Source organism: Cnephaeus nilssonii (assembly GCF_951640355.1).
Source record: "Cnephaeus nilssonii genome assembly, chromosome: X".
Taxonomy (NCBI): domain Eukaryota; kingdom Metazoa; phylum Chordata; class Mammalia; order Chiroptera; family Vespertilionidae; genus Cnephaeus; species Cnephaeus nilssonii.
The window spans coordinates 37673914-37692472 of NC_137071.1; the positions used below are offsets into that span (position 1 = coordinate 37673914).

Here is an 18559-nt window from a genome sequence, read left to right on the forward strand (position 1 = left end):
AACTCACTCAACATTGGCCCTTGAAAGAAAAAGAGAAGCCAAGGGAGACATAGACCCTACCCTCCTAAATTACACCTGGCTTCTGCATTGTCCCCTTAGCCCATGTGGCTCAGTTGGTTGGAGCATTGTCCTGTCGCATACATAGAAAGGTCAAGGATTGGTTCCTGGTCAGGGCACATTACTTAGGTTGCTGGTTTGATCCCTGGTCAGGGTGCAATTCTCTCTCTCTCCATCCCTCTCTCTCCCCCTCTTTCCCCTCTCTCCAAAAATCAAGTAAATGTTCTCAGGTAAGGATTAAAAAACTGTTTTTAATTTTAATAAAAGATAGCATTGTCAAGAAAATAGCCCAGACACCCCTGCTCATAACCCACCACAAACAAAATCAACTTCACAGGGCAAAAACTTTTACTTTGAACTTTGAAAGTTTTAACAGGAAGAAAATAAACCTGCCTTCCTGCCACCTGAGGTGTCTAAAACACCTTTACGAAAAATGAATATGTTTCAGTGTTCAAGATCTAGGTGTCAAAGCAAATCTCCCCAACCTGGGCCATGCATCATCAGATTCTAAATGGTTTCCAAAATGCACTGTGAGCCTCATCTAATCAGTTAAAGGCCTGGATAGAACAAAAGGGTTGACCCTCTTCCAAATAAGAGAATTTCTTCTGACTGTCTTGAGCTGGGACACTGCTTTTTTCCTGCCTTCAAACTGCAACAGAAACATCAGCTCTTTCTGGGTTTCTGACCTTTGCACTCAGACTGTATCTACACATTGGCTCTCTTCAGTTTGTTGACTACAGGTCTTGGGACTTGTTAGTCTCTATAATCACATGAGCCAATTATTTATTATAAATCTCTTTACATATGTATACATGACAATTATAAGTAAAGCTGCTATAAACACTAGAAAAAAGAAAATAAGTGTCTAAATGTGATTCCTCTGCCAGCAGATACAGGGATTAAGTGTCTAAAGGGAAATGGCAGGAATGGGATAACAGTGGATCCAGATATGTAAAAGGAATGGGAAATAAGTGGCCATGATGTAGGCCAGTGAAAAGAAAGAAAGAAACCACTCTTCAGAAGTAAAGAGACAGAGAGAGAGGTTAAGTGGTAGAGAGAGGTATTGAGGGACAAGATGGGGACATAAGAAGTATATAAAATTTTAGAGACAATATGGGAGCTTGAAGAAGGAAGGGGGTCATAGCTAAAAGGCGGGGAACTGGCAGGGGAACAGAGGCTAAGTGAGGAAAGCAAGAAGTTGGAGGTTAGAGAAGAGGGGGAACAAGGGACAACTGGGGGCACGGGAAAAGGAGGATTTTGCACACAGCATTGATGGTTCAGGAATGGGAAAAAAATGCAAATGTAGAACAGAGGGGACGGTGGCTTAAAATGGAGTTAAAATATGTGAGGGATGTGGGATTAAATGAATGAATAAGGTGAGGAAGAGGTAACTAGGCTATATGAGAGTTAAGAGGCACCGTGGTGGCTCAGTCATTAGGTGCTGTCAATTGAGAGACAAGGTTAAGTTAAGCCTGGAAAGCATGAGACAAGATGGTATGTGAGCAAGAAAAGATTTTAGTGAGCAAATGTGGGCAATCCAGGGGATTAGAGTAAGTGATGGAAAAATGAATTGGTGTGCAAATGGGAGCTAAGCGAAGGGAGTTCAGTGTAAGGGGCCCCAAGAAAGAGAGACTTCAGCAATAATCAGAAAGCCAGAGGGAATTCACTGGGGTAGAGGCTCAGTGATAGAGGTGTGAACTATTTGTGGGTTTGAAAATATATGTGAGAAAGACTTCGTCTGGACTGAATGATGTTGACATACTTCTCTATTTCTTCATGATCCTCCCTACTAAAGACAACTAATAATGCAGGAGGCAAGCTGAAGAAAACTTTGGAAGGTGGTAAGATGAGGATAATCTGGTTATCTGCCCTCACCCAACATAAGAATGTGGCCCAAATCCAGCATTTAATGATCTAGTACCTTCAATCTAGCAACAGATGGAAGCCCAGGTAGATTAATTATTTCCATGATTGATGCACAGTCCCACCAAAAATCACCAGGTGAGCCCAACAGAACTGGTAAAAAAAAATATATCGATTGGGAGCCCTACTCACACTAAGCAGCCAGGTGAAGCATTCTTTTTCACTGGGGCCTGACAATATTAGAGGTTGAATTCTACCTTTTCAGATTTCCCAGTTTAACTAAGCATGGGATTTAAGTACCATTGCATGGTCAGAGCACATAGCAGTTGCTCAATCAATAGCCTTGTATCCTCCCACTGGGGCTCCGCAGCCTCTCTAGTTCAACACTGGGATTCTAGAGATTCTTTAAAGTCCCAGTTTAAAAGTGAACTCTCCATGAAATTTCATAGGATCCTCCTCTGCACCCCCCCCCCCCCCCCGCACAACCAGTCATATGTACCTCATCATCTGGGAGTTCACAGCATACATATGACTTCTACTTAGGTCCTCTAAATTTTGCCTCTAAATTAACTGGCCAAGAAGGGAGTTACTGTGCTGGCTAGTGTGACTGATCCTGACTACCAAGAAGAAATTTGACTATTACTTCACAATAGAGGTAAGGAAGAGTATGTTTGGAGTACAGGCAATCTCTTAGGACATTTCTTAATATTAAGAGATTTGAGCAAGGAAAGATTTTAGTGAGCAAATGTGGGCAATCCAGGGGATTAGAGTAAGTGATGGAATGATGAACTGGTGTGCAAATGGGGGCACAATGTGTCCTGTGATTAAAGTCAATAGAAAATTAAGACAACACAGTCCAAGTACGACTACAAATGGCCCAAAGACTTCATAAATGAAAGCATGGGTCACCCTATTACATAAAGAAACACAACCACCTGATGTACTTGCTGAGGACAAAAGGAATACTGAATGGATAATGGAAGGAGGTGGTTATGAATACCAGCTATGACCAGGTGACCAGTTATAGAAATGAAGACTATAATTGTCATTAATATTTCCTTCTTATTTTATCATATACTAGAGGCCCGGTGCACAAAATTCGTGTGGGGGCAGGGGGGGGGAATGGTGTCGCTCAGCCCAGCCTGCACCCTCTCCAATCTGGGACCCCTCGAGAGATGTCTGACTGCCCGTTTAGGCCCACCAGGATTGGGCCTAAATGGGCAGTCAGACATCCCTCTCACAACCCAGGACTGCTGACTCCAACCACTCGCCTGCCTTCCTGATTGCCCCAAACCGCTTCTGCCAGCCAGCCTGATCACCCCCTAACCACTCCCCTGCCAGCCTGATAGACGCCTAACTGCTCCCCTGCTGGCCCAATTGCCCCTACTGTCCTCCCCTTGCCGGCCTGGTCGCCCCCAACTGCCCTCCCCTGCTGCCCCAGTCACCCCTAACTTCCCTCCCCTGCCAGCCCGATTGCTCTTAACTGCCCTCCCCTGCTGACCCGATTGCCCCTAACTGCCCTTCCCTGCTGGCCTGGTCACCCCTAACTGCCCTCCCCTGCAGGCCTGATCACCCTTAACGTCCTCCCCTGCAGGCCTGGTCACCCACAACTGCCCTCCCCTGCAGGCCTGGTCACCCCTAACTGCTCTCCCTTGCCACCTTGGTTGCCCCTAACTGCCCTCCCCTGCCAGCCTGGTCACCCCCAACTGCCCCCCCTGCAGGCCTGGTCCCCCCCAACTGCCCTCGCCTACAGGCCTGGTCACCCCTAACTGCCCTCCCCTGCCAGCCTGGTCACCCCCAACTGCCCCCCCTGCAGGCCTGGTCCCCCCCAACTGCCCTCCCCTACAGGCCTGGTCACCCCTAACTGCCCTCCCCTGCCAGCCTGGTCACCCCCAACTGCTCCCCCTGCAGGCCTGGTCCCCCCAACTGCCCTCCCTTACAGGCCTGGTCACCCCTAACTGCCCTTCCCTGCTGGCCTGGTCCCCCCCAACTGCCCTCCCCTGCAGGCCTGGTCACCCCCAACTGCCCTCCCCTGCAGGCCTGGTCCTCCCCAAACTGCCCTCCCCTGCTGGTCTGGTCCCCCCAACTGCCCTCCCCTGCAGGCCTGGTTGCCCCCAACTGCCCTTCCCTGCAGGCCTGGTCACACCAAACTGCCCTCCCCTGCTGGCCTGATCGCCCACAACTGCCCTCCCCTGCCAGTCATCTTGTGACGGCCATCTTGTGTCTACATGGGGGTGGCCATCTTTGACCACATGGGGCGGCCATCTTGTGTTGGAGTGATGGTCAATTTGAATATTACTCCTTTATTAGATAGGATAGGGGTTTCTTGAAGACCATTTTTGATAAGGTTAACATTTTAATGAGTAGAGTAAAGCAGATTGCCCTCCATAATGCAGGTGACCCTCATCCAATCAGTTAAAGGACTGAATAGAACAAAAGACCAACCACCCCGAAGTAAGAGAGACTTCTCCAGCATACTGACCTCAGACTTTATTTGGAACTTCAGATCTTCTCTTTGGTGGCCTTTTAACTGGAACATTGGCTTTACCTGGGTTTCCAGTCTACTGACCAACTCTGCAGTTTGGACTTGCATCCACAATCATATGAACCGATTCCATATAATAATTCTCTTTATATGCATGTATAAATACAAATATGTATTGTTTCTGTATCTTTGGAGAACCCTAAGACAGACTGGGAAGGGGGTACTTATTTCAAATTAGGGTGATCATTTCTCTTCTCCCTACTAGAGTGGGAGCTGAGTTCAGGACTGGGTGTGACTCCTCCCTGTATCTCAAGGCTCAGTACAGAACCTGAAACAAAGTAGGCACTTAAGTAATGCTTATCAACTAGATGAGAATAAATTAATTAACTAAACAATCAATTTTAAGCATACACTTTTATTTCAGAGTATTCTTCATTGGGGTAATACCCCTATAACCTCTATGCTTCTTTAAGGAGATAGTAGAGCTTGGGACTATTCCAGAATCTCAGGAAATTCTATTGACTATGCTACTTAGAGTGGCCCTAAAGCCACAGTGTTGGAAACAGTTACTTTCTGGCTAGTTTGGATAGATCAATATAAAAGAGTGGTTCTCAACCCAAATTTAAAAGCTATTTTTTTCACAGACATCATAATAAATGGAAGCAACTTTCAGCAAGTTACTTCATCTCTCTGACTCAAGCAAAACTATACTCAAGTCCTTTCATAAGCTTTTATAGAGCAGCAGGAAGAATGACTCAACAATCTGCCTCAGTTATCTACTACAATATGGCTACTAATGTTCAAGATATTCTAAAATAAACTTGTCCTAAATATAACAACAGCAAATGTTCATTGGGCACAGCACATGCCATATTTTTTGCTTAGATATTAATTTAACCCTCAGAACAGCCCTAAATAGTGAGTACTATTATTATTCCTATTTTATAGAAGAGGAAACCGAGACACAAAAAGGTTAAGTAGTTTGTCCAAGGTTACACAGGAAATAAGTAGCAGACCTAACATTCATATGCAGGCTGTCTAGTTCCAGAGGCCATAACTCTTAATCATTATTATATACTAATCACTTTTCTTAGAGAGAAGACCCCAAACTCAACTTCCATAATGCAGAAATCCAGCTCCATCTTGGATTCCTAAGTGAGGTATATTTGTGTACTGGGGAGAAATGAAAAAGAGTTCAGTAGTGCTGTACAAAGCCATTTTGGAGTTCCAGAAAATAGGAAAAATGAGTAATACTGATCCTGTCATTATTTAAATTTTTGATACTTTGTTAAATGTGATTTTTGCATTAATTTAAATTGTAAAAAATATATTAAAATATTATTTATCCTGATTACAAAGTATTTTTAGCAAACCTTTAAATCTTGTGTACAGGCAAGTGCCTCACTCACTTTACACTAGTCCCAGCCCTGAAATTAAGTGGAGCAGAAGGAAAAGAACATCTCTGATTACTTTGCTCTGCCCAGTCCTGCTCTTTATTATTTATCTTTATTGTTGAAGGTATTACAGATGTCCCTTTTTCCACCATTAACCCCCTACTCCCCACTCCCACCCCTCCGCAGGCCTTAATGACACTATTCTACCATTGTCTGTGTCCATGGGTTACACATAAATGCATATAAATTCTTTGGTTACTCTCTTTCAAACCACCCCCCCTTCCCTCTGAGATCTGTCTGCTGCATGCTTCCATGTCTCTAGAACTACTTTGTCAATTTATTTTGTTCATTAGATTCCACATATAAGTGATATCATGTGATACTTGTCTTTCTCTGACTGGCTTATTTCACTTAGCATAGTACTCTCCAGGTCCCTCCATGCTGTCTCAAAAGGTAAGAGATCCTTCTTTTTTACTGCTGCATAGAATTCCATTGTGTAAATGTACCACAGATTTTTTATCCACTCATTTACTGATGGGCACTTGGGCTGTTTCCAGACCTTAGCTCTTGTAAATACTGCTGTTATGAACATAGGGGTGCATATATTCTTTCTGATTGGTGTTTCAGGAATTTTAGGATTTTTCTGAGAAGTAGGATCACTGAGTCAAATGGCAGTTTCATTTTTAATTTTTTAAGGAAACTATACTGTTTTCCAAAGTGATTGTACGACTCTGCATTCCCACCAGCAGTGCACTAGGGCTCTTCTTTTCTCCACATCCTCCCCAGCACTTGTTGTTTGGTGATTAATTGATGGTAGCCATTCTGGCAGGTGTTAGGTGATACCTCATTGTCATTTTAATTTGCACCTCCCCAATAATTAGTGATGTTGAGTTTTTTTCATAAGTCTCTTGGCCATTTGTATGTCCTCTTTGGAGAAGTGGCTATTTATGTCCTCTGCCCATCTTTTAATTGGATTGTTTGTCTTTTTTTAGTATGAATACTTCATATATTTTGGAAATTAAGCCCTTTGCATATGTATCATTGGAAAATATGTTCTCCCATGCAGTGGGCTCCCTTTTCATTTTGTTGATGGTTTCTTTTGCTGAGCAAAAACTGTTTATTTTGATGTGGTCCCATTTGTTTATTTTTTCCTTTGTCTTACCCTAGGCTTCATATCAGTGAAAATTCTGCTACATGAGATGTCTGATATTTTGCTGCTTACATTTTCTTCTATGATTTTTATGGTTGCACAGCTTACATTTAAGTCTTTTATCCATTTTGAGTTTATTCTTGTGTATGGTATAAGTTGGTGATCTAGTTTCATTATTTTTTTTTTTTTGCATGTATCTGTCCAACTATCCCAACACTATTTACTGAAAAGATTGTCTTTATTCCATTGTATGCTCTTGCCTTCTGCTTTAAATATTAATTGAGCATAATGGCTTGGGTTGATTTCTGGGGTCTCTGTTCTGTTCATTGATCTATATGCCAGTTCTTGTGCCAGTACCAGGCTGTTTTGATTACAGTGGCTTTGTAGTGAAGCATGGTGGTCCCTCCTTTGGAAAACTGTTGTTTGAAACTGCTGTTTGAACTACTCTGTTATTCTTAGTCTCTTATTCTGTAAGTCAACTCTGTTATTTTTAGATAGTCTCTTATTCTGTAAAATATAACTTTGTTTTTTAGCTTGAATAATAGAAAAGATAAACTTAACTGTCTGACCTTGCAAGCTAGCCATCTAACATAAGGGGCTGATACGCTGATACTAATGCCAGGTGCCTGTATAGATATGATATGTACTCAAGATTACAGGTGTCTGTATAGATATGATATGTTTTCAAGGTTACAAGCTGTCTGTACAGATATGACAGGTGTTTGTTAGATATGATATATACTCAAGGTTACAAATTGTCTGTAAAAATAACTTACACAAGGAACTGAAAAGATATAAAAGGAGAATGCTTCCTCCTTTGGGTGTTCAGAATTTGACAGAGGTAATCTGCTCTGAACCTGCGCTCAATAAAGATGACTCCTAACTAATTGGCCCATTAAGGCGTCTTGTGTCCAGCTCAATGATTTGCGATACAACAGTAGTATAGCTTGATATCCAGTATTGTGATCCCTCCAACTTTGTTCTGCTTTCTCAAGATGACTGAAGATATTCGAGGTACTTTTTGATTCCATATAAATATTTGGAGTGTTTGTTCTTGATCTGTGAAATATGTGGTTGGTATTTTAATAGGGATTACATTGAATCTATAGATTGCTTTGGGTAGTATGGACATTTTAATGATGTAAATTCTACCAACCAATGAACATGGTATATATTCTTCCACTTGTTTATAGCTTCTTCTATTTCTTTATTCAACTTTCTGTAGTTTTCATAGTGCAGGTCTTTTACCTCCTTGGTTAAGTTTATTCCTAAGTATCTTAATTTTTTATTGCAATGGAAATGGGATTTTTTTGTTTAGTTTCTCTTTCTGAGAGTTCATTATTGGTGTATAAAAATGCCATTGATTTTTGGGTGTTGCTTTTGCATCCTGCTACATTGCCAAATTCATTTAATAACCTAGTAGGGTTTTTTGGTGGAGTCTTTAGGATTTTCTATGTACAATATCATGTCATCTGTGAATAATGGCAGTTTTACTTCTTCCTTTCCAATTTGGATGCCTTTTATTTCTTCTTCTTGTCTCATCGCTGTGGCTAGGACTTCCAGTACTATCTTGAATAAGAGTTGTGAAAGTAGACAACCCTTGTTTGTTCCGGTTCTTAGGAAAAATGGTTTTAATTTTTGCCCATTGAGTATGCTGTTGGCTGTAGTTTTTTCATATATGACCTTTATTATGTTGAGGTATGACCCTTCTATTACACTTCGTTGAGAGTTTCTATAAAAAATGGGTATTGGATTTTGTCAAATCTTTTTTCTGCATCTAGTGACATGATCATGTGATTTTTTGTCTTTCAATTTGTTTATGTATCACATGATTTATCTCGTTTATTGATGTACAAATATTGTACCAGCCTTGCATCCCTGGAATAAATCACACTTGGTCATGGTATATGACGTTTTTAACCTATTGCTGGATCCAATTTGTTAATATTTTGCTGAGGATTTTAGCATCTGTGTTCATCAGGGATATTGGCCTGTAATTTTCTTTGTGGTGTCTTTATCTGGTTTTGGAATTAAAATAATGTTGGCCTCATGAAAAGAGCTTGGAAGTATTCCTTCCTCCTGGAATTTTTGGTATAGTTTGAGGATTATAAATCTTAATTCTTATTTGACTATTTGGTAAAACTCCCCTGTGAAACCATCCTGTCCAAGACTTTTGTTTGCTGGGAGTTTTTAAAGTATTATTTCATTTTCATTAGTTGTTATCGGACTATTCAGATTTTCTGATTTTTCCTGATTGAGTTTTGGAAGATTGTATGTTTTTAGGAATTAGTCCATTTCGTCCAGGATGTCCAGTTTGTTGGTCTATAGTTAGTTGTTCAGTGTTTTCTTACAATCTTTTGTATTTCTGTGGTGTCAGTTGTTACTTATCCTCTTTCATTTCTGATTTTATTTATTTGGGTCCCGTCTCTTTGTTTCTTGATGAGGCTGGCTAAAGATTTATCAACTTGTTTATCTTTTCAAAGAACAAGCTCTTGGTTTCATTGATCTTTTGTACTTTTTTTTAGTCTCTATATCATTAATGTCCATTCTAATCATTAGTATTTCCTACCTTCTACTTACTCTGGGCTTTTCTTATTCTCTAATTCTTTAATTTGTAGGATTAGATAGTTTATTAATAATTTTTTCTTCTTTATTGATTCAGTCCTGTAAGGCTATGAACTACCCTCTCAGGAATGCTTTATCTGTGTCCCACAGATTTAGGGTTGTTGTGTGCTCATTTTCATTTGTTTCCAGGTAATTTTTTATTTCTTCCTAATCTCATTGTTAACCCATTCATTGTTTAATAACATGCTATTTAGCCTCCATAGGTTTGAATATATTTTGATGGTTGTTTTGTTTGTTTGTTTGTTTTTACTATAGTTGCTTTCTAGTTTCATGCCATTGTGATCTGAGAAGATACCTGATATGATTTCAATCTTCTTGAATTTTTCAAGACTTATTTTGTGTCCTAACATGTGATCTGTCTGAAAATATTCCATTTGCACTTGAGAATAATGTATATTCTACTGCTTTGTGATGCAATGTTCAGTAAGTATCAATTAAATCCATCTGCTCTAGTGCGTTATTTAAAGTTGCTGTTGACTTTTTTTTTTGGTCTGGAAGATCTATCTAGTGATGACAGTGGGGTGTTAAAATCACCTATTATGAATGTATTGCTATCGATCTCTCCCTTAAAGTCCACCAACATTTTCTTTATATATCTAGTTGCTCCTATATTGGGTGCATATATGTTTACAAGGTTTTTATCCTTTTGTTGGATCAATCCCTTTAGTATTATGTATTGATCTTCTTTGTCTCTTATTGTCTTTGTTTTAAAGTCTATTTTGTCAGATATAATTATTGCCACACCAGCTTTTTTTTCTATTTGCATGTAATATTTTCTTCTATTACTTCACTTTCATTCTGTGTGACTCTTTTGTTCTGAGTTGTGTCTCTTGTAGAGCATTTATATGGCTAGGTCTATATGCTTTAAGACCTACAGCAGATATCCTGCCACCTTTCCCAAGTGAAAATAGAGATCAGAAAACTGAGCTTGGAGCCACAAGAATATCCACCCTGAGTCTGTTATGAACTTGTTTTTTGACCTTAGGAAAATCCTTTCTTTTCTCTCAGTTTTATTTTATCATCTGAAAAATGGAGGTAACATAGTCTTCCCATGGTAGCTGTGGGATTTAAATGGCACTATATGCTTCAAAGTGTTCTCTTAGCTATAAAGTATGCATACATGTAAAGAGTAGCTCCCTTTGACTCCTGATATTGTTAGTAAGAGTCCAGCTGGAACTGTTTCCAGGGGACCAAGAGAGTGGGTCACTCCTGGTCATAACACATACATCTTATGCAGTTACTTCCCTCTGCTCTGCCTATTTAATCTCTTACCATCCTTCAAATTCCACTCTCTGTAAGAAGTCTTGAATATTGCAACTTACCACTAAACTTCTTTTTAACTTATCTTGAGTTAGTCCCTTGAAAAAGAATTTTGCTCCTGTATGGATTTTCTCGGATTCTGAAAGGCAGGCAGAGCATCAATCTAGGTCCTGTATCCTGATTTGGAGTCATACAGAATGTTTGACTCTATCATTTATCAACAGGGTACCTTTAAGTAAGTCATATCCCCTCTTTGAGTCTCAGAGTTTTTGTGTACAAAAGGAGGGTGAGATTTATTGACAGGGCTTCCATGAGGTGAAACAAAACTTTGGATTTGAAAGCATTTTGTAAAATATCAAAGAGATCTAAGCCATTATTATTACTATTATTTTACTATCATAGGAGAATGAAGGGCTGAATAGGGCTTCAAAAACTATTGTTTAAACATTTGAAGCCCTGTGGATCCCATAGAGCCCCCCCTCCCCCGCCCACATTTTTCTTGATGACACCCATCACTTCCCTAAAACCACAGAGTGTGGATATTTTATCCTATGGGAACCACCTCCATGGATTTCACCTCTTGGGGCCTTTCAAAGGCTAGCTTCCCCAGGGAAAGGGCCTTATCACAAATGACTAATTGCTGTTTTTGAGCATACACAAATTACTGATTAGGAAAATGCTGATCATTTGTTCTCTGAGTGAAAAGAGACCTTGATGAAATGAAATAAGTGCCCAGACATGTCTGCCATTGCTCTTTTATTTGGAGGAATGGACCAACTTGAATCTGGACCAAGTAAGGGAAGGCTGGCAATTGAGCAATGGTATGGAATAGAAGAAGGCAAGCCCAGTGCCATAGACCTTTTCTTCTGGGCCTCACTTTGCAACTCCTAAACTAAAATAAAACAACAACAACAAAACCCTCAATTCCATGATATATCTCTCTGGCCAAGAGTCTCTAGGCTGTCATGAGACAAGCCTGAACTGCTGTGACTAGAAGGCTACTTCTGAGTGGGAATATTCTAGTGGGAGCGTGGTAGTAGGAAAAGCTAAGCCACTAGGGGGTTGGATTCTCAGATGTCATTGCTCACCAAGCTTTAGCCATAGAGCTATAGTCTTATATGTCCAAATATACTTGCTCCCAGATAGACTGACTCATGCTGACATAGACACATCTGTACACACCCTCAAGTAAAAATATGTTAGTGGACAGGAACATAGCTCCAAACACATACAAAAAAGCTCAGGTGTCAAAACACCCAAGATACACTCAGATAAAAGGATGGAAAATACACACACAAACAGGCATGCACACACAAGCAGAGAGTTAAGTTAGAAAAAAGCATTTCAATCATATTCAGGGACACCCATACATGTACCCCAAAAGTGCTTTTACAGGCATGTCGATGGGAAAAGGTGCATTTATAGGCATATATGGGCAGGCATGCATACACACACAGATACAGCAAGAAAACTACATTTTTAATCCACATAAAGAATTTTTTTAAAAAGCAAGCTACACTTATAGAAGTTACCATAAACATACATGGAGGTAAAGAAGTCTACTAACACTGAACTCCTAAGTACCAGCTATTCTATCTGCATTTATAAAACATCTTCTCTAAGGGAATACCCATAAATATGCCACCAATTAATACTGAAGATGATCACGAACCTGGAGGATGTAATAAAAGAAAACCAAAGAAGTATCCAGGGTTTAAAATCTCACACCTCTTGTATCTGCCATGGGAAAGGCAGCCAAAGACAATAGTGGGAGCAGCTTGCATGGAAACCATAAGAAGTTCTTGATTTATCTCATAGAAAAAAATTAACCACAGGAAAAAAGATAAACATTTTCGACTTTGATGTAGCCATAAAATAGCTCAAAATCCCATTTTAAAAATTGCTTCCATTACACATGTTGGAAGCGCCAATACTTGTGAGATGTTCTAGACAAAGGAAAGCTTAGAGGAAATAAATGGTCCTGGAGGTCTGGTAAGTTCCCAAGGAACTAAGAAAGAGTTCTTACTTCATTGACTTGCTTGTTTCCTGGTCCCTGGGGTTTCCAGTGTCCACCAATGTTCTTGCAGGTTTCTAGTGTCTTAAAGCCCTGGTCCAAGTTACCTGTTGTGAGAGAATACTCTTTAGGCTGAGTCAAGATATCAGCCCCTTTTAGAGAAGCCTGGCTAATGACCACCAGGACTGAGGCAGATGGGGGAATGGAAGGAGAGGTTATGCTTGTGTGAGACCAGATACAGGGAGAAAAGGGGCTAAAATTAGTAAAGAAGAAATCCAAAGCCAATATCTGAATTACTGTGGAGCTTCTTATATTGCTGAGGGAATATCTTGGGGGGAAAGAACCTCAGGCTTTTGTCTGGAATTACAAAGTAAGAATTACAGGTCTGGACAATTCTCTAATACTTGAAGTCTTAGATGGCATGAAGAGCTTGGTTATTTAAATTATATATTGTCAAAACCTTGTTATATATAGCTCTAATTTCTTGCCCCTCTCAATACTTTCCCAGAGCAATGTAAAGAGTTCTAAATTTTCATCCCTTTCTGTAACCTACCTATTAAAAGGAAATGTGAGTAGTGGTTGTGTTTAAAAAAACATGGACTAGGAGGAGAAACCAATGACATATCTAATCAGATCCAATTAGTAAGTGAAATCTGTGTTCTCAGAACAGCCAAACAGGCAAACAACACTGCTTCCATTTCTGAGATGAAGATACTGAGGCTTACAGAAGAAGAATGATTGGAACTAACCACACACAAGTACATACAGAAACCCAGCAACAGAATTCAGGCCTTCTGACACCTGGCTCAGTTATCAAACGTGGCTAAGTGATACCATCGCCAGAGAAATACTCAAATAATGGGTAAAGACATATCAGTTTATTCTTATCTGGTCAGAAGCCATTGTCTTGTTTAAGATTCTTTCCAACTGCTCCAGGGATATTCAACCAAGTGGTGATAGGTTATTCTAGATGTACCCTACAACCCTTCTAGATCAGCGATTTTCAACTGGTGTGCCACCAGAATTTTTAAAACATGTGATACCTGATTATTTAGTCAGGGACACTGGCCTCTTTTCCTTTGGATTGTCAAATAAAACAGGTGACAACAACCAATACAACAATAACTGCCCAGTGTGAATGAATCAAAACTGTACCTTTTTTTTTTGGCAGATGGGCACAAAATACTTTTTTGGTGTCACATAATTTTAGTAATTAGTTTCTCTGTGCCATGAGAAGAAAAAGGTTGAAAATTGCTACTATAAATCAACACCAATCCAGAGCCACTCCTACTTGGAGAGTCATGGCCTCAGTGGAAAATGATCTGAATGTTATTTCTAAAACAGGCCTCTGATTCAGCCATACTTCAAGTGGTTTGAGCAGAACTCAGCCAAAAGGTAGAATGACATATGTGTAGATATACCTATAGAGGGGCTGCTTCGGATATTCTGGTCCTTTCAAGTAGAAGAAGCCCCCACTACTTTATTTCAAAAGTAAATATTGAATTATAATATTGGTATCAACAGATATTTATTCACTATCAACTACAGACACACCTCAGAGAGATTGTGGATTTGGTTCCAGAGCACTGCAATAAAATAAGTATTACAATAAAGCAAGTCATAATGTTTTTGCTCACTGAGGATCTTGCCTTCAATTTGTAAAAAGTGTAACATCTGTGAAGTGCAATAAAATGAAGCTTAATAAAATGAGGTATGCCTATATGTAAGGGACTTGGATAGGTATAAGACACAACTTTATCTCTAAGTGGTTTATTTTTATAATTCCAATCTAGTTTTATAGCACCTCAGAGCTATAAAGCACTTTTATGTTTATTAGCCTTTTTGAGAGTTATGGCATTGACTGTGAGGTTCAAATTATTACCCAAATATTACAGATAAGAAATCTGAATCTCAAAGTGGCAAAGTGACTTATTCCAGATCATACATCTAGTAAGTGACAGAGCCAAGATTCAAATCCAGGTATGTCTGACTTCAAAACTTTCGCCCTTTCCAACACACAAGGCTATAAGAACACAAACTCCACTGACCTTCTAATTTTGCTCAATAAATATTTCTTGAATGAGTGGGTAAATAAATAGGAAGTAGCTCATGTACTAGGGCAGATTCAGGTTGAGTCTGACAGCAGTGCGTGTGCATGTGGGGGATGTCCTTGGGCATATGGAATTGGTGAAGGGCAAAGGGGAAAAGGAACCTACCATCACCGAGCACCCCTCTATTAGAGGAATTGTGGCAGGGACATTCATCAATTCTATTTGATTCAATCCTCACAATGATCCTGTGAGTTAGATGTTATATAGCCTCTCATTTCTCAAATGGGTAAACTGAGGTCCAGAGAGGTTATGCAACTTGCCCGAGGTGGTGGACCAGAAATTTGAACCTGGTTTCTATATAACTCCAAAGTTTTACACTCAACTCCAACCATGTACTCTACTGGTCTGCACTGGGAGAGAAAGGGACTAATATGAGTGGAGGAAGATAGAAAGGCAGAAAGTGAGTACTAGAAAACAAACTAAATTACTTCAGGCTCTGAGGAAGATAGAGGTACAGCAATTACTACACATAATGGGAATGGGATCCTTAGATCCCATTGCCAGCACAGTCAGGGATATAAGAGGAGCTGAATGACAACTGGTTTCCCAAATGGGATTCTGATGTCATCCTCTTTTCTAGGGCTATTTTTAGTTCTTGAGAAGGAGAGCTACAACGTGGGAGCCATTTATATTCCAGAGGTGAGAATGGCTGCTGAGGTGATGGCAGGACCTGTGCCAATCTCAGGGGTACATTTTCCTATCCATGGTCTATAAACAAGCCCAGAGCAGTCCCCAAGGTAGGTATTAACCATGGCTTTTCTGGGCCCTCCCCTGAGAAGCTATCATCTATTTACTCCTGACAACTAGGAGGCTGTGGGGGCATTCTGATGCACTTGGCAGTGGAGTGGTAGCAGCTGCCAAAAAGCCTCTGACTTGCCAAGGATTGGGCACATTTCCAAAGAGGGAGGGAGGAAGAAGGAAAACAGCTGTGGCAAGATACCCTGGCCTAACCTCCCTGGATTGTGAGAGAGTGCCTTGTTTCCAGGCAGAGGATTTAGAAAACATGGCAGTCATCTTCTTTTATCTAGATGACTTGGTTTGCATCCACCACCTGCAGTTCTCTTCGGGAGGGATGTGGTTGGTAATTCCAATAGAAAGGAGCTTGAATGGAACCAAGGCTTGGCATTCCAACATTTAACACTTTGCTCTAGAATTGGAGTTAATATCACACTCTAGAATAGTAGAAAGTCAGGAGGTTGAAGCCCTAACTCCTAATTCTGTTATGAACTGACTTATGACCTTGGGCAATTCCCTCCACTGTCTGAGCCTACTTCTCTGTTGGAGATCGGGTGTAAGCTGACAAAGTCCTTGCACCCGAAGGGACCGACAAGAATTAGTCCCTTCCCACGCAGTGTCCCCTGACTTGTTTTGATCTAACTTGCTTTGATGGCACATTCCTATTGTCAGCAGATGAGTAGAATAAGAAAGACCTTTCATAGCTTATCAAAAGTCTGTAAATATTTACTGAGAACTTGGCCTCCTGACTTCTCTTAGTGATTAAGAAGAACAGAGAGTACATTCCTCTTTGTTGACCTCCTATTCAGTATTTGTGTATAAAAGGCATTGCATAGTCAATAAAAGTTGCCGCAGTCTCTCGAAGAGCTACAGTCTCTCGAAGACTCGTAGACCGCCTGATCTCGCTGTCCTGTCTTTCTTTCTTTTCTCAATTCCCACCTCCCTACCTCAGCCCGGTTCAACCTGTCAAGCTGGTCCCTGACACTTCTCCATTCACAAACTAAGAGTAAACTCCTAGTTCTGACAGAGAATTATCTCCCTATTTTTAAAATTATTTACTCTTCTTTTACCATCTTCCTGACTTCTGGATATTTATGAGGGAGATGATTTTACAAAAGACCAAAGCCTCTGATTTCTTTGGCTCTTAACTTCTTCGAATGCTGTCAAGGAATTGCAGTGTTGGAATTAAGCTCCAAGTCAAAGCACCCTACATATCCTCCACATGGGGAGTAAGGAGAATAAAAGAGAAAAAGAAGATAAGAAGTAGCAAGTCCACGTCAGCCTTTGGGGTTGTGGGAAACTTTGGGGCATGGGGAAGTAAAATCAGTGCTCACAGAGCTTGTAGAGACTATAGAAAACTTTGGAAATGAATGCTGCAAGGTCTGTGTGTCCTCAGAGTTCATGCAAATTTTGTTTCTGTTAAAAGGGCTGGGGTGGGGCATGGGGGTTTTTAGGGTATGGTATTAAGCCCATGGGCAAGACAGCATAGATCCTCCCAGCTGTACCAGAAGATGGAGCTTTACTTTTGAATGACAAGTATCTGGCAGTCAGGACCACTGGGCTGAGTCTAAAAGAGTGTACCCTGAAGCTCTGAGAGGTAACTTATATGTTGGTGGAGGAAATCTTTAGGTTTTGAGTGGCTTAAATAAAACCGCCTTGAGCCTTAAGGAGCTTTCCATGGTCAGTGGTCAGTGAGGGAGAGTAAGGACCTGAGACCCACAAAGATTAAAGTTTAGGCAAGATGCAAGAGAGGCAGGGCTATGATGACCCCATGGGGTTGGGGACTATGCATCTGGCCCCTTTGATACAAGGAGGTTGTATATAAAAGCATTATGAAGAAGGTAGACAGAAGGAACTAAAGTGCTCAGTTAAAGGGCCTTTCAAATGAGGATATTTGCACTTTAAAAGAAGAACATGGAGAGGGGAAGTCTATACCAAAGCATCATGAACAGTGGATTTTCAGGTATCAATGAGGAAACATATTGGGAGACAGAGAGGAGACAAGGGGGAATGAGGGTAAATGTCAACACAGTCTATCTATGCCTGAGGTCTGCCTGACATGTCATGCTACAGAAATAAGGGCATAAAATGCATACCTGTGCAAAGCTTCCTGGGTCTCCTCCAGTACATTTGATCCAACTCCAAAGGAACACTCCATGAGATAGGCAGAGATTGGCATTTTGCCAGGAGGACTTTGAGGGGTAGAGTTTTTGGTGATGGTTCAGCTGGGGGTAAGAAAGCCTGCAAAGAAAATTAATCAGGATTAGTAACTCAATGGGGGTTGGGAGTAGGCTAACACTTGGTTTAAACAGCAGAACTTTCCATTTTGAAGTATCATCTGGTCCAGTACCCAAATCCAAGCAAACATCCAACTACCCAGAGTCTAAAAGACACCAGGCAGTAGAGAATATGAAAATTAGTCAATCAACTTAAAGAAATAGCATTTATTTGTTTCTCCCTTCTTGGGTATTTTTTGTGTGTTTAGTTTGTACTGGGATTTGAAAAGTGAGGATTCTGCATTTGCTATAGACATGAACCTTTACTCAATGTGAGACCTCGGGAAAATGAATTCATCTCTCTGAGTCTCAATTTCCTCATCTGCATAAAAGGGATAGTGATAATACCTACCGTGCAGAGTTGCTAGGATGAGGAAATGAGATAATACCCATAAAGCCCATAGTAAGTACTAAAAGAAGTGAGAGAGAGAGAGAAAGAGAGAGAGAGAGAGAGAGAGAGAGAGAGAGAGAGAGAGAGAGGCAGAGAGGGAGAGAGGGAGAGAAAGAGGGAAAGAGGGAAAGAGAGAGAACATCTTAACTTGCCAGAAGAACATCTTAAGACCACGTACAAGTTCTCTTTTTTGACATT

General features: G+C 40.6%; 1 protein-coding gene across 3 annotated transcripts in view; it reads right to left on the reverse strand.

Annotated features, from left to right (window-relative positions):
• Positions 1–18559, reverse strand: part of ARHGEF9 (Cdc42 guanine nucleotide exchange factor 9) — a 387554-nt gene that overhangs the window by 363663 nt on the left and 5332 nt on the right. For all 3 annotated transcript variants that reach the window (XM_079764371.1, XM_079764370.1, XM_079764372.1), the window contains exons 2-3: positions 17791–17935; positions 12861–12955 (exon numbers count right to left, since the gene is read on the reverse strand). In XM_079764371.1, the coding sequence (XP_079620497.1) occupies positions 12861–12955; positions 17791–17935 (240 nt within the window). The remainder of the gene's footprint in view (positions 1–12860; positions 12956–17790; positions 17936–18559) is intronic.